This window comes from Gouania willdenowi, chromosome 22 (assembly GCF_900634775.1).
Source record: "Gouania willdenowi chromosome 22, fGouWil2.1, whole genome shotgun sequence".
NCBI classification, from domain to species: domain Eukaryota; kingdom Metazoa; phylum Chordata; class Actinopteri; order Blenniiformes; family Gobiesocidae; genus Gouania; species Gouania willdenowi.
Window position 1 is genome coordinate 2,571,931 of NC_041065.1, and position 23,349 is coordinate 2,595,279.

At 36.0% G+C, this 23,349-nt stretch overlaps 1 protein-coding gene across 4 annotated transcripts in view; it reads right to left on the minus strand.

Moving 5' to 3' along the window:
* Positions 1–21,048, minus strand: part of ccdc88c (coiled-coil domain containing 88C) — a 116,006-nt gene extending 94,958 nt beyond the window's left edge. For all 4 annotated transcript variants that reach the window (XR_003672802.1, XM_028437743.1, XM_028437742.1 and 1 more), the window contains exons 1-2: positions 20,432–21,048; positions 3,009–3,121 (exon numbers count right to left, since the gene is read on the minus strand). Coding sequence is in view for 3 of the 4 variants with exons in the window: in XM_028437743.1 (XP_028293544.1) it covers positions 3,009–3,121; positions 20,432–20,491 (173 nt within the window). In the remaining variant the exon portion in view is untranslated. The remainder of the gene's footprint in view (positions 1–3,008; positions 3,122–20,431) is intronic.
* Positions 21,049–23,349: the final 2,301 nt, after the last annotated feature.

Consider the following 23,349-nt stretch of genomic DNA (forward strand, 5'->3'; position numbering starts at 1 on the left):
TTTTGGAGTCATTTTGTACATTTTTGTTGTCGTTTTTGTATGTAAAGATTTTCTTTTAATATATGCAGGTTTCTAGGGCCTGTTCTACGAAGCTCGATTTCCTCGTATTATGCTAACTTCCAGGATGTCATGTACAACTACGCTGGTTAACTTCTTACCGGGTAAATAACTTATGCTGAACGGCTAACCTGGTCAAAACAAGGTCAAGTGCTCGGATAACTTCTTAGCGAGTATCAAAGCTCTTTAAAAATCTATACAGCCATCTATAATCTCTCAAATTAACATTCTCTGTCTCTTCTTTTATTCCCGCTTTCTTCCGTGATGTCAGCTTTTTTTTGGCTGACATCACCTGGGTTAAGTGAACGTGTTTATATCCTACTTCGTAGTACAGCTGCTCTGTGAGGGAGAATGTTTGGTTAAGTGAAGGAAATATTGTACTTATCCAGCTTCATAGTACAGGCCCTTTGTGTTGTTTTGGAGAAGATTTGTGTATTTTTTGTTGTCGCTTTGTGAAATTTCTTTAATTTCCTATGTTTTGTGCATTTTTGTTGTTCTTTATTGTGTTTTTCTGTCATTTTGTTCATTTACTTCAGGGGCTGCCAGTCGCCCATGTCTGACAGTATTGCAAAGGTTTGTCTGTCCTCATCAGGTGGAGGTTGTTTTTTTCCCAAACAGTAAATGTGTTTTAAACAGGAAATGAAAGAAAAGGAATGACACTGAAACGGGAACTCCTTCAGGCTGTCCATGTTTTCCTCAATAAAGTCATTCTGTTTGACAGGAGACGATTGCTGAATCAGAATGGTTAAGATGGAACTCAAATGTTCACTAGAAACTATTTCCGCATGTGCATCATTGCAGGTTGCGAGTTTGTAGAAGGCAATCGCCACTCGAGTAGGCACCGGCTCCGAAGGGCATGGAAAATGTGTTGCAACAAGAGGCTCAATAGCATCACACAGCTCAATGAATGTGGCCATCAACCTAACACTCATGTTTTTGGATTGTGGGAGGAAGCCCGAGTATCTGGAGGAAACCACCATTCAATGATTGATTTTGAACCAAGAATTAGGTGAAAGATTTTCTCACAAAGCGACAAAAGAAAGATGTACTAAACATTTAAAGGCAATCATAGTTTGAAATTGGAGTCACAGGACCAACACTTTTTTTTTATTATTTAATGTACTTATTCAATCATGATGAAGCAATATTCAATTAAATTAAATCATATTCATGTGCTTCAAAGGGCCCATGTTAAGCTAAATGGACTTTTATGTGCTTTAAACATCATAAAAGTGCTATTTGGGCTTCATACACATTCCCAAAGTGTTTTTTTTTCATTGATTCCCTCAATCATTAGTTCAAGGGTGATTTGCTCCTTTCCTACAGCAGGGTGAGCTCAAATGCTCAACTAAAGCTAAATAAGCTAAGCTAACTCACCAAAACACAGACTGGGCTAAATGCTAACGACTCCATAAAAATAATAGCCAAGTAAAAAGAACACGGCTTACTGTTTATGGTCAGATTTAACACTTGTATGGAGGATAAAAGCTAACATGTCACAAGTCACGTGAAATAAATGTTAGCATAAATAATAATGTCACCATCCCAACTTGTGAAACACAATATTTTTTATTATATTTCATGTGTTCACAGACAAAGCTGGTCCCATTATAGACTAATGTAACTATTGAGATTATTACACATAAATATACTGAATGATTAAATCATCAGCTTGATCTGGTTTAATAATAGGAAATCAGAGAGATATTTATCAATCATAGCTTAATGTAACTCATTATCAGATATAAAATAAACTAGATTCAGCAGCAGTAAAAACACTATTGGAGTTATTTTTTGCTGTTCATGTGCTTTTTTAAGAAATAATTTAAGTTAAGAAATAAATTAATTACATACAATAACACTAACAGAGTGACCCACATGCACAAATATATTCTATAAAATAGCCCATGAACTCTTTGAGTCAGCAGATATTGTAGCCTTTTTTTTGTTGTATTCAGATTTATTTGTGTTTATAAGGAACTTGTTTATATTTAAGGGGCAGATTCACTAAAGGTTTAGAAGTATTAAAACGTGTGCAAACGTCACTCCAGGTGCTAATACACATACTCATTTCGACATCAAACTTAGTATGAGTAGTACGTTAGTGTGAGTAGTACGTTAGTGTGAGTAGTACGTTAGTGTGAGTAATACGTTAGGGTGAGTAGTACGTTAGTGTGATTAGTACGTTAGTGTGAGTAGTACGTTAGTGTGAGTAGTACGTTAGTGTGAGTAATACGTTAGTGTGAGTAATACGTTAGTGTGATTAGTACGTTAGTGTGAGTAGTACGTTAGTGTGAGTAGTACGTTAGTGTGAGTAGTACGTTAGTGTGAGTAGTACGTTAGTGTGAGTAGTACGTTAGTGTCAGTAGTACGTTAGTGTGAGTAATACATTACGATGCGTAATACATTAGTGTGAGTAGTACGTTAGTGTGAGTAGTACGTTAGTGTGAGTAGTACGTTAGTGTGAGTAGTACGTTAGTGTGAGTAGTACGTTAGTGTGAGTAATACGTTAGTGCGAGTAATACGTTAGTGCGAGTAATACGTTACGATGCGTAATACATTAGTGTGAGTAGTACGTTAGTGTGAGTAGTACATTAGTGTGAGTAGTACGTTAGTATGACATTTACAACACAGCTTTAGCCTAACAGGTGACCCCCGGGCCCCCAGGTGGTGATGTCTGAAATACATTCAACATCTTGAGGTTTTGCTGTGGGATTCCGAACCCTACAAATGTTCTCTCTATTTCTGGGTCTTCGTGACACTCTTTGACTGATGCACATGTGGCTCACACACACACACGCACACACGCACACGCTGAAAGAGAAACCAGCAGCTCAGGATGTGGTTTGTGTGACACAGTCATAGACGCACACAGGAAACCCTGGATTAACTGGTGCACCCCTAATATACACACACAGACTCATGCATGTTGAAGCTTCACTGGTACCTACATGTGTGTCATGATCTTGTGCAGGAAGACTCCATCCACCAGTTCCATGAACATATGGACCCGTTCCTCTGAGCCCACATCGTGACGAGAACCCAACGGGCCCAGAGTCTGCACCTGGAGACACACAGGACACATTTGTTATGCAATCAGGTTCTAGTTCTAGCCCAGTAACTGCTCTCTCTCTGAGGCATTTTCAGTTGTACCTCACAGAATACCAGAGTCTGAAAGTTCAGGGAAAATCTAAAAGAAAGGTAAATAAATAAATAAAAAAGGACAAACTGTTTATTTGTGTTACTCACGAAAATTATTTTTAGGTTTTTTAGGTTTATGTTGGAAACAAACTTTCAGAAGCTGTGGGCCAGACGTTAGTCATTTATACAAGTATTTTTTTAATTATTCATTTGTTTATTAGGAGACATAACAATATAACATTTCAATCAACAGTTTTCCATTGCATACAATATTTTCAAAGAAAGACACAAACGTCACTCATTACAACAATTCTATTGTATATCACAATCAGTCAACTATTTATACACACCATAGAGACATTCACCCACATATCAAATATTATTCCTATATAACCGTACATAAAAGAAAAGAAAATATTAATAACAAAATAAATTTAAAAAGTAAATTGCAAATCAATTGGCGTCGATATCCCTGATTTTGAGAGATCAGTGATCCGCTCATCCTTGGATATGAAACCGATCTTTTCTATCTCCGCAAACGTCTCAGGGGCAGATTCACTAAAGGTTTAGGGGTATTAAAAAGTGCAAACGTCACTCAACGCGCTAATAAGGGGTGCAAACTTTAGGGAATCAGTACTGCGCGTCACTATACGCCCACAATCCATTTAGTGCGTTTCCCTCTGATGAATATGTAAAGAAGGCGAATCTCACAAAAATGGGAGGAGGAAATGCAAATAAATGAATGCAATGGGCGCAATGCAATTCATCAAATCCGGAACTGTTTGCGGTGACTGTTTTATGCGTCGAAAATAGTATGACTGACATTCAGGTTCAAAAACACACACAGAGATCATAGCTGCACCGAATAAACACAGCGGAGATGGAAAAAAAATGCTCCAGTTAACCTTTCTAGTGTAAGAAAATAATTTAAATAAAACAGTCAATATTAACATCCACTGAATAAGAAAATGCAGAGTAAAGTGTGAGGGAGAGAAAAGGTGCGTGTGAAGTAGGGTTGGGCTATTTGGAACCAGTTCCTAACATCCGGGCCCGGAACCCTGCTCCAGGGTTTGAGTTTGTTTTATTTAGTTTCACATGTACCTGGGCTGTAGCTCTTTGTTTTTTAGACTGCTGACAACTTGTTTGTAGTTTTATTTCAGCAAGTTTCAGTTTTACTGTTAGAGTTGGAGACCTCTGTAATAAAATATCCTAGTTACCAAATTAAACTGTATCAACTAAGTGAAATAAAAAAATGGCCTGTTTAAAGGCTTTTTCAAATGAAAAAAATTTCCTGTGAAATCTGTGATTTGTTTACCTGCACAACTTCAAGAATCGGAATCGAGAATCGTTTAGAACAGGAATCGAAACTGAGAATCTGAATCAGAATCATAAAAATCCAAACGATGCCCAACCCTAGTGTGGAGTGTGTGGCTGCTGTGCAGAGGATGCTTTACACTGAGATCCATGGATGTTCCTCCTGAGTCGGACGCACCTCTCTCGGGAGCTCCTGTGACTTTCTCTCCATGTTTTGACCCTAAAACTCTCTGTTGATGCCATTCATCTGAGTTAATGCATCAACAAAGTCTGTCAATCAGTACCATCTGAAGATGATCTACTGACCATCATACAGCAGGTCTGAGCTCCGAAGCAGCGCTTGTCACACACAATCACATTTTAAATCAGTGATTTGATTAAGACCAGAAAAAACAGTGCACCTGCACCCCTAAACAAAACTGAAACTGCTGATAATTCTACTGAGCTGAACTGGATTTTATTTATTTTTTATTCTTTTAAATCGTGTTGCCTTTAAAAAAAACTCAATTTAAGCCAAGTCAAGCGGAAAATGCGATTTGACAGAATATACCCTTAATAGCTGGGTTTCCATTACAGATTTTCGCAAAATAAAAGCGATACTGCTTCTCTCGTCTCCTTTTTCGGCATGTACAAAAAAAAAAAAAAAAAAATGTGAAAAAAAAGTGAATGTAACCATGTCGGAAATAAACTGAATAAATTAAAAACAAATAAATAAATATTTCAAAATGTCGACAAAGTATAATTGCACTTTGAACGTATTTCCACTGAACGTTTTTTTGGGGAGGAGCCTCGTCACTCCCGTGAAATCTCATCCCGTGAGACTTCACTACAGAAACACGGACACTGCAAAACTCCTTTAACACTATTCTTTTATTGTTTCATGCCTAATGGCACACTAATCATTTTAAGTATAATGCTTAGAAATGTCTCCTCTTCTGTTTACACGAACCACGTCATGTTTTCTCGCAGAGAAGTGGTCATGTGACCAGGTACTTCATTCTGTGATGTGCATTTGCGGCAAAAGTGTTTCCATGGTCCTTTTGTGGCACATTTCAATATCAAAACGCCTTCAGCAATATTTGAGTGTTTTTTCAAAATTCAGGTGTTTCCATTACCAGTTTTTCTTGCACATTTTAGATTTTGCCCATTTCCAAGGGTAATGGAAACGCAACTAGTGTCACAACGAGAGTGACTGGAATGGTGCAGGATTTGAACTGGATGGTCGGACACTAGACCCACTAAAAAAATCATTGATTTTTTTACGTATATTTGTGTCACTTTGATCTTAAAAATCAACATTTATGTTTTGTTGTTTAATAAAATAGGTTTTTTACTGTGTGTGTGTGTGTGTGTTGCTCTCATCAGTACTGATGGCTTTCTATGTTGGCAGAGTTTAACCAATGTGAACTTTGTCCCTCAAACCCACAAAACTTGTCGTTATGGCTAAAAAAGTGGTAGAAATGTGGCTGAGTATATTTAGCAAGACCAGAATGTGTCCATTAAGGCAGCTGTGATGGTTCCTGTTGCTGCTACTGAGGGAAAAACACTCACACATAGACGTAACATCAGAGACACACTTGATTCTAATGCTTAGCTACTTTCCTGAGTCCAACTCTTTCAGGGAACGCCCTGCTCCCATTCACACAGTGGCTTTGCAGTTCAACCACAGTCTGATCACACTGAATTCTTTCTTTGGCCAAATTCAAAGAGAAGCTCAAATAAACTACAGAAACTAACAGGAAGCAGTGAAAACGTTCTTTTCGTGTCCAACAATGACAGTCCTGGTTAGTAATCAGGTCTATGGAACGGGACTTAACTGGGGCTCTATAAAATACACGTTAACGAAATCGCAAATAGAATTAACCAATGAAAACAAAATCCACTGTTGAATGCGGGGCGCAGGATGAAACGCCGTCACCGTGAGGCAAAGGACTTTTTTGGGGGGGAAATGTTTCTGGGGACTGCTCATTAGGTGCACGGCCCTCCCCTCTTCAAACACCACCTAAACCACCCGAAACATTGTCTAAACTGACAAAAAACTACGCAAATCATCAGTGACTCCTAAATACAGAGCCGACCAGTGCCTGCTTAACTTTGCTGTGCCTGTGAAGCTCCGTCCGTTTCTCGTCAAGAGCTGTGACACTCCATGAAAACATGAGTCAGCTTTAATCAGTTTCACCTGCTCAGTGCGTTTTAACATCTCATCAGAGCTATAGAAGATCTGTGGAAAAGTTACGTTTTGTTGTGAACGAGAGCATCGATACCAGTGATTGTAGAGTCTGAAACATCATAGATTAATAACTGTCAAATATTCTGACCCCTAGTGGTGAAATAACTGATGTATTCTTGTGTCTATTTGCTTTTGTTTAATCATGATGTCATCAGGATCATTTAAATAAGATGACTTTAAATTAAGTTGACCAAAACAAACAATAAGCCTGATCAGATTCAGTAAGCCATTGATTCCTGAGGGTGAATATGGTGACATTAATGCTGCTCTCATACATTTTTTATATGGCATATAAATAATTAAAAAGGAAAAGTCACTACAATTTATATCTACCTTTTAATTTAATTGCATCTTACTTTATTCTTGACATACATTTTTGTTTAATTATGTTTTTTAAAATTAATATTTATTTTGTTTCCTCACAGAGGTTAAAAATGAATATTTTCTGAAAAAATGTATTCATATTTAAAAAAGAAACAGAATTTTAAAAATTGTATGTGGAAAACACGGAATTTGGAAAAAAATAAAATGGAATTTGGAAAAAAAATCAAACTAATTTTATAGAGCCCTACTGTAGCAAAGGGTTAATGAGCCACTGGTCACAGTGGGTCCAAAACAAACTCAACACCACCATCACAAACAAACGTCACTGTGGAGTCAACATGTGAGGCTTCTTCAAAAAGAAAATGTAATTGATCGTATTTCAAACACTGACTGTCTAACGTCATCGTACGGGGTTCCTACAGCTTTAGTCAAATTCATTTCAAGACCAACTTAAGACCAACTTCACAGTAAATATAATTGGGGAGAAAAAAAACAATTACATAGGGTTAAGGACATTTTTTTCTCGTGTCCAGTGCAAAGGAACAAATACACAAAAAAAATAGTCAAAATCTCTCCAAAAACACAAGATGACTACAAAAATAGCCAGAAATCTATAAAACAACAAAAACAAATATTTGTTGGACAGGCAATTTTTGTTAAATTTACCTTTTCCCATTTTTAAAAAACAAATGTTATCATTAATTTTGAAACGTGAGACTAATTACAATAAAAAAAAAAATCCTACTAATGTGTTAAAATTTAAGACTTTTGAATCATTGATTTAAAACATTTTAATGACAATTAAGGCCTTATTTTTAGATTGATGAATTTAATGCCTTAACACTTTTTAAGGATCCGTGGGAACCCTAGCGTATAATTATTTAAAATGATTGATTTACCAAATGTACCAGATGAGACATTTGGCTCTGACTGGTTTCTAATTGAGTGGCCAAAACTAGTGGCCCTTAGAGAGTATCTGTGCCAAATGTCATGTTTTTATATCAAAGTGAACGATTCTCTTGAAAAATGCAATTAATCTGAGCACTATTGTACAAACTGAGAGCACTGAAGAGGAGCAAAGCCAACACATGTTGGTTAGTCACTCAGACATTTCTCTGTGTACAAGGCGAGGCGATATGGACCAACATTTATATCTCCATATTTTTTCTCAAAATGCGATATACGATATTAATCTCAATATTTTTTATCTCAATAAAATCTTACCAAAAAGACAATTCTGAGTTAAATTTTTCTGATGAAAAATGCCACACAGACATTTATTAAAAAACTACTGCACAATATGTGCCACTTCTGGCTTTTTCTCTTATAAAGGACAGCACGTGTGAAAAGTAACAAAAGCTTCTAAAACAACTATTTTAATACAAAACAAGTTATAAAATAAAAAATACATTTTCTTCATTTTAAAATGATATTACACTGTTAGAATATATTGTAAATTGTAAAACAAAAAAACAAAGCCAAATATTGGAAGTCTGAAGGGTGGAAAGTGGAAAACAGAGTAAAAGTAGTTCCTCAGAGGACATTAACTGATTAAAAAACCTGGCGGAGATGTTAATATTACAGGTGTTAAAGGGTTAATATAAAATAAGCTATAAAACATACATCTCTGAAATGTGGAAAAATGATAAACAATTCTGTTTGACTGTACTCTGAATAACATTAAATACTTATAATATATGATATTTGTACTGTGTAAATAAAAACAAGTTAAAAAAATAAATATATATATCTCGATATAGGCGATATTGTCATTTTCTATATTACTAAAATAGAAAATTCAATATATTAATATTATATAATATATAATAATATTGCACAGGCTGAGCATCGTCGTGGAAAAACAGATGTGATAAAGACATTTCATGTCTTTAAAAATAACGGTTAAAAGATGTCTTTGAGAAACTTCATGAGTATGAAAGTTTATCTGTAGTTCTGTACTATATTTCACTTTAAAATGGACCACAAACGCTTCTTCATTTTCAGAATATAGCTGCATTTTCTGACTCATAACATTATGATTTAAAAAACTGCTCATTTTGTAACTCAATCTTTAAAATAGGTTAGGTTCATGTATTTACTATTTACTTTATCCTGGAAATTTACGTTGATTTCACAACATGTTTCAACTGTCAACTGCCAGTCTTCCTCAGAGGCGTCTGCTCATCGCCTTGATGTGTCCTTGTGAGTTATTTCTGGGCGTGGCCAACTTGGCAGTTCTGTCAGGCTGGCGACACCCCCGTTGCCCAATGGTCTCTGAGGAAGAGACCATTGGGCTTGGGTTTAAGTCCTACCTATCTGATAGCTACCAGTTTGTACACGTGAATAATAAGTCTCCTGTGTACACTAAAGTAAGCTATGGGGTTCCTCAGGGCTCTGTGCTAGGTCTTCTGCATCTATATGCTCCCTCTTGGTAATTTTATGAGAAAATACTTTGTTAACTTTCACTGCTATGCTGATGATACCCAACTGTATGTAACAATGAAGCCATGTGAGACAAATCGGCTATCTAAACTTGAGGCCTGTCTTAAGGACATTAGGGCCTGGATGGACCAAAATTTTCTTCTTCTTAAATCAGACAAGACTGAGGTCATTGTACTGGGCCCACGACACCTTAGATAAATCTATGCTAGCCTAACTGCCCTAGATGGCATTACTCTGGCATGAAGCACAGCTGTTAGAAACCTATCCTGTCTCAGAGCGACGTCGAAAAGCTAGTCCATGCTTTTGTTACCTCTAGACTGGATAATTGTAATTCTCTTTTAGCAGGCTACCTGAGCAAGTCGCTTAAGACACTTCAGCTGGTTCAAAATGCTGCAGCACGTGTACTGACTAAAACTAGGAGAAGAGATCACATTACTCCTGTGTTAGCCTCTCTGCATTGGCTTCCCATAAAATATAGAATAGAATTCAAGATTCTTCTTCTCACTTATAAAGCCCTAAATGGACAGGCACCAGTCTATCTCAAGGAGCTTGTAGTGCCATACAATCCCCCAGAACACTACGCTCTCAAAATGCTGGACTACTCGTTGTTCCATTTGTCTCTAAAAGTAGTATAGGAGGAAGAGCTTTCAGTTTTCAGGCCCCACTTCTCTGGAACCATCTACCAACCACGGTTCGGGGGGCAGACACCCTCTCTACCTTTAAGGTTAGGCTCAAAACATTCCTCTTTGGTAAAGCTTTTAGTTAGGAACCACCTCATAGCTCATAGTTAAGATGCAGTAGGCATAGACTGCCGGGGGGGTCTGGCATGCTCGGTTGGAGAGAGGTTGGCGAGGGCGTTAAGAGAGAGGTCATTTAGGTTAGAGAGGGACCGGAGAGGGTCCCATTCTTCTCTCTAACACTCCCTCTATGTCTGCTTGCTCCTGTACTCCTTCTGGCTTTTGTCTTGCAGGTCCGTGGGATCCTCAGTGTGGAGTTACAGAGTCTCAACAACTCTGTCTCCACCCTCTCCTCTGCACACACCCAACACAGCATAACGTGGATGGCTGTTCATCATGAGAATGGGATCCACACAAGGTTCCTGCTGCTTAACAGAAGGTTTTCCTTGCCGCCATGATGAATTCATGTTGGGTGTGGGATACATATGTATGTGTATATACGTATATATGCATATGTGTGTATCCATAAAATGAAGAGTCCGTCCTTAAGACTGCTCTACTGTAAAGTGTCTTGAGATACCATTGATTATGATTTGGCGCTATATAAATAAAAGATTGATTGATTGATTGAAGACTGGCAGTTAACAACAGTCGAAAAACATGTCAGGAGATTAAATTAAATTTCCTGAAAAAAGTTGTCTGACTAAATGAAACCATAACATATTATTCAAAAAGAAGACGAAATGAATATGCTGAATATTACATTTTTAAATGATAAATTAACTTACATGTAAAATTTAATTTCCAAAAGATGCCCCAGTAAATAATTACAAATATTCAATTTGAAAGGGTAAATTTGAAAATAGATGCATTTTAATTTTCTGTTTCAAGAATTAAAACTGTTCAATTAATGAGACAACTAAAAAAAACAAATATTGCATTTACGTGCAAATTGAATTTGAATTACCAGCAGAGACGTCAGTAACCGCTCTCTCTCTATGTGGTTGGACCACAGTCATCATATATACGCCTCGTTACAATTAGCTTCTAATGTGGAATTAAATACAACTTCTGAATGTGACTATAGAGAGTTTGGCTACATATTCTGCCATCACAGACATCGATGTCAACGAAGTGGCCTTATCTACCCAACTGGACACGGTGGTTCCTGAGAGGGTACGACAGGTGCTGTGCTGTGGCCCCAAGAAATCTGTGACCGCAGTGGGCGACACTTCAACTCTGTGGTGGTATAATAACTAGAGGTGGGACTCAACTGAAATAATAAATCTAATAAATTGGTGACCTTGTAATTAATTAATCTAAATTAATGGCCTAGCAATATTTGACATGAGAAGTAATGTTTTTTAATTTAAATGGATGTTGGTTTATGACTGAATCAATGAAAACAATAAATTAGCTTAAACAACTAAATAGTGTTCATTACTTCATCACTGAGTGATAACAATGTGTACAATGAATAAAGATTATTATGACTGCATTGTTCACAAAGCACAAACTTAAATTTATCTAAGCTATTGTTATGCTTTTCTGGATTTTTTGTTAAATTCCTCAAATAAAAGAAACATTACTTAGTCCAGAACATTCCAGAGAAGTATAAACTGAACAGTGTAAAATATTTAGAATATCTGTGGATATCATGAAATAAACAGAACAACTGATGAAGCTGATGAGTTTAGTTTGAAATAGTTTTTCTACATAACAGTTGATAAGTTGGGTCAGACGATGCTATCTGTAGCAGCGCTTCTAGCCCCGCCCACATCCTCTACCACAGAGAGTGGTTGACTGTCCACTACAATCATTTATCACTGACTTTGTTCATTTGTTACTCATGGATTTATTCATTTTAGTTCTGAACCCTGTCTGAGTGTCAGTGTGGATTGGAGACACTGTCTGCTCCACTAGGACCATTGTCCCTGCTAGCTGCTACATATTAGCATTGATGCGCTAGCTGCTACATGTTAGCATTGAGGTGTTAGCTGCTACATGTTAGCATTGAGGTGCTAGCTGCTTCATGGTTAGCACTGAGGTGCTAGCTGCTTCATGGTTAGCATTGAGGTTCTAGCTGCTACATGTTTAACATTGAGATGCTAGCTGCTACATGTTAGCACTGAGGTGCTAGCTGCTACATATTTACATGTTTAGCATTGAGGTGCTAGCTCCTACATGTTTAGCTTTGAGGTGCTAGCTGCTACATGTTTAACTTTGAGGTGCTAGCTGCTACATGTTAGCACTGAGGTGCTAGCTGCTACATGTTAGCACTGAGGTGCTAGCTGCTACATGTTTAACTCTGAGGTGCTAGCTACTACATGTTAGCATTGAGGTGCGAGCTGCTACATGTTAACATTGAGGTGCTAGCTGCTACATGTTTAGCACTGAGGTGCTAGCTGAAGCTAGAAGAGCTCCACTGATCCACTACACAATTTGAACACAACTGTGCTTTTGTTTTCCATCTGGTGTTTTTATTTAAACTAAAATTAACACCAAAGACTTCTGGTTCTCCTGTTTCTTGTGTTGTGGTCTGTGCATCAGTATTATGGGTATACTGGGAACTTGTTCAAGGACAAAGGTTACGCGCTGTTTGGAGTACAAAATAAAAAGCGTTTAACCGTTATTTATTTTTTGTGCATTATTTTTCTGTAATTAATCTCAATTAATGCGATAAAGTCCCAGCCTTTAAAAAAAATTCCATTAAGTTTGCACAGAGGTGAAATTTCTACAGGAGCTTAAGCTCAGGAAGTTTTGAAATATTCAAACATTTTTCATGGGACTTATTATTTTTTACCAACATGCTCTGCTGTGTTTCATAACCTCATGTACAGATGTAAGTGTCGACTAACAGACTCTGTAAAAACCATCATTTATTCTGTGACCAACCCTGTAAAAAGCTTGGTTAGGTTCTTCTCTCGTCTGTGGAAACACGCTTTAGTTTGTATGGCTTTGGGTGATCATTTTTTATATTTGTTGATATGTCTGTTGTTGTTGTGTCCATGTATGTGTCCAAAATAAACTTTCACTATGATAATTTAGAAAATGAGAGTAATTTAATTTCAAATAACTGATGATGCTATTTTAGATGAGGCTAAAATATATTTTCCTAACCAACTACATTTAACATTTCTATTTAAGGCCACCCTTCGACTTTGTAACTTCCCTGTTTTAATCCCGTTAATTTGCAAGAAATGTTTCAAACTTTGAAAAGTTCTGGAATTTAGCAAACCCTTATTGAAATGCGTTTTTTTATTGTTTCATTTTACATAGATGCTAATATTTATGATTGAATATAATACAATCGTTTAAAATTGCTCTCAATTTGTGGTTAATTCCAATAAATAATTCACTTGAAATGTTATATTGTGCATTGTTTTAATGTCACCGCTAAATAAATAGGTTCATATCTATCTGGATCGTGCATTTAACCGGAGGTCATTCATACATTGTGACCTACTGTATGATTATTAATGAGTCTATAAATGTGTCCTAAGCCTTTAAAGTGTGAATGATCATGGTACTCTGAGGATATCTGGAAAAGAGGAGGTCCATCACTCTCCAACTGCTCTTTTATTCATTCAGACTTACTTTCTTATAATTTAAATGAAGGCAAGCATAACACAATTATTATGCTCTTTAATCCAGCTTGGAGAGACTACATCCTAATTATGAGTACAACTTCCTGTTTAAGAACAGATCAAATACAAAGAAAGAGACTTTGTTCAAATAAATATACAGCTTCTCTCTTTGGTGCTTTACACACAAAGTAATTGATATAGGCTGTAAATTAGAAGGAAATGCTGTTGTGCCCATAATACTTTGGTTTCTCTGGGATGAAGGTAAACGTATGTACAGCTCTCACTAAATCAAGGCTGGCTAAATATTTAGTTCAGGGGCCAAATAATGGAATAGTTTGATCTCGAGTGGGCATCAAATTTTAGGAGGGAAAAAAATATATATGTATTTCAGAATTTTTATTTCCTAGTTTACACTAGAACATATAACTGATTATACAGTATGTAAGGCACCAAAAACATCCAAGCTATAAAATACAGATATCAGTGGTGGATCCTCCCAAAGTAAATTCACAAAATGACTTTAAAAAACAAAAATGAAATTACAACAACAATACCAAAAGTGACTAGGATAAAAACACACAAATGGCCAAACAAACACACAAAAGCTACTGCAAAAATACAATCTGGCATAAAACTGCACGGTATAACGGTAGAAACAATATAAATTTGGCCATGGTAGAGACTTGTGCTCTAATGTCATACAGTGGGACAAACAAGTATTTAGTCAGCCACCAATTGTGCAGGTTCTCCCACTTAAAAAGATGAGAGAGGCCTGTAATTTTCATCATAGGTAAACCTCAACTATGAGAGACAAAATGAGAATCCAGAAAATCACATTGTAGGTTTTTTAATGAATTTATTTGCAAATTATGGTCGATAATAAAAGTTAATCTCAATACTTTGCAATGTACCCTTTGTTGGCAATGACAGAGGTCAAACGTTTTCTGTAAGTTTTCACACACTGTTCCTGGTATTTTGGTCCATTCCTCCATACAGATCTCCTCTAGAGCAGTGATGTTTTGGGGCTGTCACTGGGAAACACAGACTTTCAACTACCTCCAAAGATTTTCTATGGGGTTGAGATCTGGCCACTCCAGGACCTTGAAATGCTTCTTAAGAAGCCACTCCTTCGTTGCCCGGGCGATGTGTTTGGGATCATTGTCGTGCTGAACAACCCAGCCACGTTTCATCTTCAATGCCCTTGCTGATGGAAGGAGGTTTCACTCAAAATCTCACGATACACAACCCCATTCATTCTTTCCTTTACACGGATCAGTCGTCCTGGTCCCTTTGCAGAGAAACAGCCTTAAAGCATGATGTTACCACCCCCATGCTTTACAGTAGGCATGGTGTTCTCTCTCTTCCAAACACAAGTTGAGTTTTTACCAAAAATTTCTATTTTGGTTTCATCTGACCATATGACATTTGCCCAATCCTCTTCTGGATCATCCAAATGTTCTCTAGCAAACTTCAGACGGGCCTGGACATGTAGTGGCTTAAGCAGGGGGACACATCTGGCACTGCAGGATTTGAGTCCCTGGTGGCGTAGTGTGTTACTGATGGTAGCCTTTGTTACTTTGGTCCCAGCTCTCTGCAGGTCATTCACCAGGTCCCCCCGTGTAGTTCTGGGATTTTTGCTCACCGTTCTTGTGATCATTTTGACCCCACGGGGTGAGATATTGCGTGGAGCCCCAGATGGAGGGAGATTATCAGTGGTCTTGTATGTCTGTCAATTTTCTAATAATTGCTCCCACAGTTGATTTCTTCACACCAAGCTGCTTACCTATTGCAGATCCAGTGATCCCAGCCTGGTGCAGGTCTACTATTTAGTTTCTGGTGTCCTTTGACAGCTCTTTGGTCTTGGCCATAATGGAGTTTGGAGTGGGACTGTTTGAGGTTGTGGACTGGTTCTGACTTTCCGAGCGTTACATGGCCAAGCCCCTCATCAATATATCTCAGACTTGTTGTGCCCCTACACTTCGGGGTGCAGTCTTCGGTCTTCAGGTTAGGGTCTCATAAAGATCCCAAAAACTAAATTTAAAACCAGAGGAGACCTGGCGTTCCAGGCTGTAGCCCCCAGACTCTGAAAAAACCTGCACCAGTCTGTCAGGGAGCTCAACTGTGTGGTCACTTTTAAGAAACTGTTGAAGACTTTTCAGAAAAGCTTTTAGGTAACTGGATTTGAAATAATTTTTATCCTTTTACGATGATGCTCCTATGATGTATATGCACCCATGTTTTATTATTCTATTATGATGTTGCACTTGTATTAATTTCCCCACAGCTCCGTACAGCACTTTGTGATTTTATCTCCGAAAAGTGCTTTATAAATAAATGACTTAATTACTTACACCAGGAATAAATATTTGCTTCCTGGTAAAAAATAGTAGCTCTAACAACTGGTAAAATGATAAACTGGTGATATTACAGCCTGTGAATGCAGTACGGGGACACATTAACTCCGCCTCTGGGTCCTAGTGCCAGCCGTCCGGTGAAGCCTGTTCCGTTTACCGCATTTACCAAGGTCCGTGTGTGTTTAATAAATCTGTGTATGTCCATGTGAAAGTCTCCATGTTTATGCTTCCGTCAATCTACTCTTTTCATTATATCCACGTATTCTAAGGCTCTTATTAAATGGTCTCGCCTGGAGTCCGGGCCGCCGCCATCTTGGATTATGTCGTCACCAGCGGGTCGTCGCGCAAGCGCAGAACCACCCGTAATAACTAAGAAAGAGGAATTATTTAATTCAGAATTAAAAACGGAATAACCAGCCTCCCAATACAGAATTGAGTTGAATTCCGAATTTAATTAGCATTAGGAATGAAGTGTTTCCAAGATCAGGTTAAAGAGGAATGAACTTTTATTAAAGCTCCCATGTAAACGTGGCCATTAAAACCCTGACAACCTATAAAAGAGGATGGGAACTTGGGAAACAAGTGAACCGGAGTAAACACTAAAGTTCAGTGTTGCAGCTTGTGATTTTAATTTGAAATATGCTGCTTTTTGTTATTGTTGTGTTTAGTGAAAAGATGCTGTGTACTGTAAGTGTTTCTCTCTTAAAAATATATTGTTCAATCAGTTAAACTTTTGCACAACAAATAAAACAAAATAAAAGTCTGTTCTGTGTACTTGATGTAGTGTTATTTAGAATTGTATTTTTGTGTTCTTTTAGATGTGGAAAATGTGTTTGGTTACTTTTGCACTACTTTGGATTAGATTAAAAAAAAAAAAACTTATTGTTGGCAACCAAAGTTCAGTCTTTGTAGCTTGATTTTATTTTGAAATATGAAACCAAGAGAACAAAAGCCTGTTCTGTGTACTTGTAGTGTTATCAGAATATCTATTTATTTTTGTGTTTTTTAAGATGTGGAAAATGTAATGTTTGGTAACTTTTGCACTATTTTGGATTACAGAACCTTTTCACTGTTTTTGCCAATTGCCTTATAGAAAACCTCTCTTACTTGAAGTACAAGATCCACTTTATTTTTGTAAGAATTGTTGTACTTCTGAGGTACTATCCTAACTTCTGTTGTTCTTCTGCACAATAAATGCTAAAAGAAATTACATTATATCTTTGCTTTTTTATTGTTTCAATTCAATTTAGCTTAGCTCAGGGACTACAAACCCCATTCAAAAACAAGTTTTACACCGCAACATTTATACTGCGATATATACCGTTAACGTGAAGGGATTCAATTCATACCGTGATATAAATTTTGGGTAATATCGCCAAGTCCTAATCTGAACACAAAAATACACAAAATGACTAAAATAAAATGCTCTAAACAAGAAATAACTAAAAAAAATTAATGAAAAAACAACATTCATAATTAGAGATAAATATACAATGTGACTCCAAAAACCATGACAGAAAAACAGTGTGAAAAAATGACAACAAAAATTATTTAAAAAACAAACATTCAATACAAACAAAAATACACAAAACACAAACCCACGTCTAAAAAAAAAAAAAAAAAAAAAAAAAAAAAAACCAATATCTGGCCACAGAAATACACAAAATGACAACAAATAACACAAAATCACTAAAATATAACACAAACAACAAAAACACATCAAATTAATAAAAAAAAAAAAAATACAACAAAAAACACATATTTAGAGAGAAATGCACAATATGACACCAAAAAGCATAACAGAGAAACACAAAAAATGTACAAAATAACAACAAAAATGATTTAAAAACAAACATTCAAAACACAGAATTAAAAACACACAAAATTGCAGAAGAATACAGAATGATTCTCTGAAAACACACTAAAGGACAACAGAAATACACAAAAATGACCTGGTGATCAAGTAACAGAAATATGTTGTTTTGCTTTGATAATAATATTAAATTAATTAATTATTATTATATTTGGTTTAGTTAAATTAAACAGTTGATGAATGCAGCTGAGATATTAAACTCAGATTTCTAACCTTTATTTGTATGAAGTTGATCCTATTGTTCATTGTGTGATTAACGATGATTTTAATGATTTGATGTGTTTTTAACACAAATCTAAATCTTGTGGCTGTTAATAATAGAACACTAGTGTTATTCAACTGTAGTGTTTACAGCAGTGGTTCTAAACTTTATTGGTTCAAGTTTCTCCTTATGTTTGACTTCTACATTTTTCTCAGAATTCTGTGAAAAAACAACCATTGACTAAAGTATAATGATGGAATGAATGAGTGGTAACACATTTAAATTATGTTCTAATCAAAATCATTTCTATCAGTATTTTGTGTGGGGTTTTTGTGTCATTTTGTGTATTTTGTTCTTTTTCTTATTCAGTATATTTTTCTCTATTTTGTGTAAGGTTGGTAATATTTAAATTATTCTCTCAGTGTGTGTGTTTATGGTGTCGTTCTGTATGTTTCTCTGTTATTTTTGTGTAATTTGTAGCAACCTAGTGTATTTTTCTCTCATTTAGTGTTTGTTGTTGTTTGTCATGGTAAACATTTTTCTTTTAGTGTGTGTTTTTTGGTGTCATTTTGTGTATTTTGTTGTTATTTGTCTGTTCTTTTTATTATTCATTAAAAAGAATAATATAATTATTAATAATAATCTTATTTTGTGTGTTTTTGGTGTCATTTTGTGAGTTATTGGTCATATTTAGTATGATTATCATTTTTAACTAAAATAAACATAAAATCCCATATTTTTAATGCTTTCATTTGTTAATGTTCCCCCTCTCTCTCTCAAGTACCCCATCGTGCCATCGCGTACCCCTAGGGGTACACATACCCCCATTTGAGAAACGGTGGTCTAGATTCTACAGTACTATAGACATAAAAGGGTGAAAATTATGCTCAATCGCGTGGTGGGGGTGAATTATAATTGTAATTGCATAATTGAGAATTATTTTCAATTATGACAATTTTAATTACAAAAATGTGTTGCTGTTTTAATAATTAAAAAAATGTAAAATAATTTAGTTCAGATAATTGATTTTGTATTTGTAAATGACAAATTCTATAAAAACTTTAATTTACAATTTAATTCCACCCAAACCTGTGGAACCATGTTACAGTTCTATGTCCTACACATATGTAGTTAATAATTATTAAAATATGTTTCATATCAGGTTAACCTGTCACTGCTCTTGAGGATCATTTTACCATTTTTTAAAGATATCAATCTAATGGTATAGTGACAGAAAAAAGGCTCAGACGCCCACACCCAAAATATTAATACCACTATTGTTAATGATTAGGAATCCTAACAAGGTAATCAATAGATGAGAAACTTATTAGATGATAGATAATATTTATTAGTGTATTTTACAGATGATTTAAAACATGGGTCAAACTGACTCGTTAGCATTAGAGATGCTAACAGGACGTTTTATGGGGTTATTTATTAAAAGTTCAGTAATTGTGATTATTAGGAAATAAACTTCCGTGATTTTTTTTTACTTTTTTCAACTATTTTTAACTTTTTCCAACCTAATTGCTAATATTAGGCTACTGCTAGCTTATTGCTATCACTAGGTGAATGCTAATAATAGGTCAGTGCTAATGTCAATGCTAGGCTAATCTTAATGCTGGGCTAATGCTAATGCTAAGTTAGGTTAACGCTAATCTAACGCTAAAATAACATTAAGCTAATGCTAATGCTAACACAAGGCTAATGCTGACGTTAATGCTCGGTAAATGTTAATGCTAGGCTAATGCAGTGCACAGTGGGCGAGCACCTGCATCCACACTTGCATTTTCTTCAGGAAATGCAAATATTCTAGTTGTAATTGACATTCAGGGCAAAATAAAAATTTTATTGGTAATTGGAGGAAAAAAAAAATGGCAGTCCCGTAATGGTAATTGAGTTGCAATTGAAAATGGATAATTGAAGACATATTTGTAATTGGAAAAAAAAAATGCACTAATTGACCACAACCCTTCTTTCAATACTCAAGTATTTTTAAGAAGATACTTTAGTATTGGAGTAGTAATAAAAGTGAGTACTTTGTAGTTTGTCAAACTGTGTGTGTGTGTGTGTGTGTGTGTGTGTGTGTGTGTGTGTGTGTGTGTGTGTGTGTGTGTGTGTGTGTGTGTGTGTGTGTGTGTGTGTGTGTGTGTGTGTGTGTGTGTGTGTGTGTGTGGCAGATGTTGAGGTGCTCGTGCTGACAGTAAAAGCAGTGATGTGCCTCACTTACCCACGCCACGAGCGGTGAGTCCATGAACGCGACCAGCAGCTCAGACAGAGTCACATCCATGTTTCTGATTGATCACTAATCGATCATCCAATAGATCCCGTCGATATCCGCCGCGAACTCGCGGGAGGTCAGCACAGCGGACAGAACAAAGCCCCCGCGAGGCATCGATCTCCCCGTGCACGAGCCTCGCTCACCACTATTGTCTCGCGGTGTCCCAAACACTTGGTTTGAAGTGGAAAAAGTTAGAAAAACGGAGTGAAAACCATCCAGAGCCGCCCAGCCTCCGCCTGTGAGCACCGTAAACACGTTAATGCTGTCGTTAGCGGTGAAATATCCGGTTTATTCTCCGACCGAGGGGGAAACACTTGATCCAAACTTCGCAGGGACAGTTGATCATGTTGCCAAGGAGACACCACTCGGACCGTAAAGCGGTGAAAAAGCAGTGAAAAGCACCAGAAGATAAATCCAACAATAAAAAGTGATAAAACACAGGAGTAGAGCTAAATAGTGTTTCCGTAGTCACGGTCGTTAGCTACATCCACAGCTATAACTCTTCTTCTTCTTCTTCTGTCTTTACTTCACTCCATCAACCTGACCGAAAGGGTGGGGGCGGAGCCACGAGCCTGAGCGACAGCAACACTGACCAATGAGCGAGCGGGATACAGCTTAGTCCTTCCTCTAGCTTTAAAACAACGACTTACGTCCAATCATTTGGTAGCGTTCAATGTAACTGACGTCACCGTGATACACAGTTAACTATTTAGAGCAGGCTTTTTCAAAACTCCCTTGTTTAATGTTAAGTGGTGTTAAACTAATAAAAAGAGTAATAATAAAATAATTTTTCACAATAAAATTACACCCAAAAGCAAAGCAATTTAGAACTCACATTTTGAAAATATTAAGTGGAAAAAAAGCTTGGTAATGCCCCTTTCAATTTTGTATATATATTAAAATCAGGGAAGTACATTTTAAAATTGTACACAACATTTATCCCTGTAACATGTTAATTTCCAAATATCTCGATAAGGCCGATAAATGCAAATTTTGCTTAATTGAACCTGAAATGACTTTATATTTATTTTACTGCTGCCAATTTACATTATTATTTTGTAATGAGGTTAAGTTTATGTTTATAACAACCAAAAACATGATAAAAAATGCCAAAAGATGTTATTTTTATCTTTAATAAACAAAAATAAATCGATAACTTTCATAATTGGTCCCATAATCCTAATGGAAAAATTCCATATTCATTAATCGAAATTATCAAACACTTCCAACTTTTCATCTTTTTTTTAATTGAGTTTAGATATGAAATTAAAAGTTTGTGAAAAACAAAAAGGTGAAATAACTCTGCTTTTATTCTTACTAGTGATGTTTTCCATGACTTTGTCTTTTGTTCCCTTTGTTGTTTTATTGATTTGTAAACTTGCAATTTATCAATAAAATTTGTAAAAAATAAAATAAAAATAAAATAAAATACATAAATAATAATAAAAAAAAAAATAAAATAAAAAAGAGCAGGGTTTTTCTATCTTAGGGTCACTTGGGGTCGTGTCACCTGGAAATAAAATGGAGTCAGCTGAAATGTTTAGTAATAATAAAATAATTTTATTCTTTTTAATTGCATTTCATTATTCATATCTATTTTGCACAATTAAAAAAAACAGGACAAGATATCACAGAACAGTTGAAAATATATCTAAAAAATATCTGAGCTGGTGCAAATTGTCCCTTTGTACATCAATCCTTACTACTCTGCATTTGTATAAATTTGCATAAATGTGTTTTGGGTCGTGACCCAAAAAAGGTTGGAATCCACTGACTTAGAGACTTATTAAATTCAACTTTATTTGTATAGTGCAAAATACAACAAAGTCATCTCAATGCGCTGATCAAAATATAGAATTTATAATAAGAAAGAAAAACACAACAAGATCCACGTGAACAAGCATTTAGTGACAGTGGGAAGAAACAACTCCCTTTTAACAATTATAGTATAAGATTAATATTGTGTGTCAAATCAATCTCAATCTTGTGCTGTTCTTGACTTGAAAACAACTCCTCTTTAATGGATGCTGTTTTCTGGACTTCATTCAAAGAACCAGAGCTCTAATTGTATTTGGTAATTAAAAATGGTCAAATACATTGTTATCGTAGGAGTTCTTATTAATTTTCTTCTGCAACTGCTTTGTCCTAGAACTCCTCCTATAGGTTATTAATGCAGCACTAATGACACGTACTGTATGTCATCTCATAGGGACAATGTCAAGGGTGTGCAGTCAACCCTTTTTGAAGCCAAAATGTCAAGGTCGCGTCTAGTGTTAAAAACTAACATTTTCTGTTTTAACATTTATCGTAAAAGTTTGATGCTTCCATTTTTGAAAAGTGCATCTCAAGTGGAGTATTTTTTTTAATTAGACCTAAGCTGTACGACCTACCAGTAAAAAGATTGGTAGGGGTCAAAGTTCATGACGCCACAATTTTAAAACTTTTTTCCCTATAACTTGGCCACAAGTTAAGATAGTGTTCAGATTGGTACCATTGAACATTTCCTTTCAATATGTGACCTTTGGTCAAGGTCACATATTGAAAGGAATTATTATTATTAATAATAGCATAATAAACCTTTAAATTAAACAAGTATCAAACGCAATAAACATTCCTTGCATTGCCTTTTTTAAAATCAATGAACAAGAAATGCATTCAACCTAAGTTTCAATGCTGAACAATGTTTAGGTCTTGGGTTTCCTGATTCGTTTTGAATGAATTATCCAAGCAACAGAAGTTTATATCAAACCTGTGGTTATTTTGAGGTTCTTACCAGATGTTCATCCAAACATAGAAAAAGTGTTAATATCAAAGTTCAGTCCCAATGAGGGTACACAACTCTTTCCACTGGAGCTGCTAAGCATGCA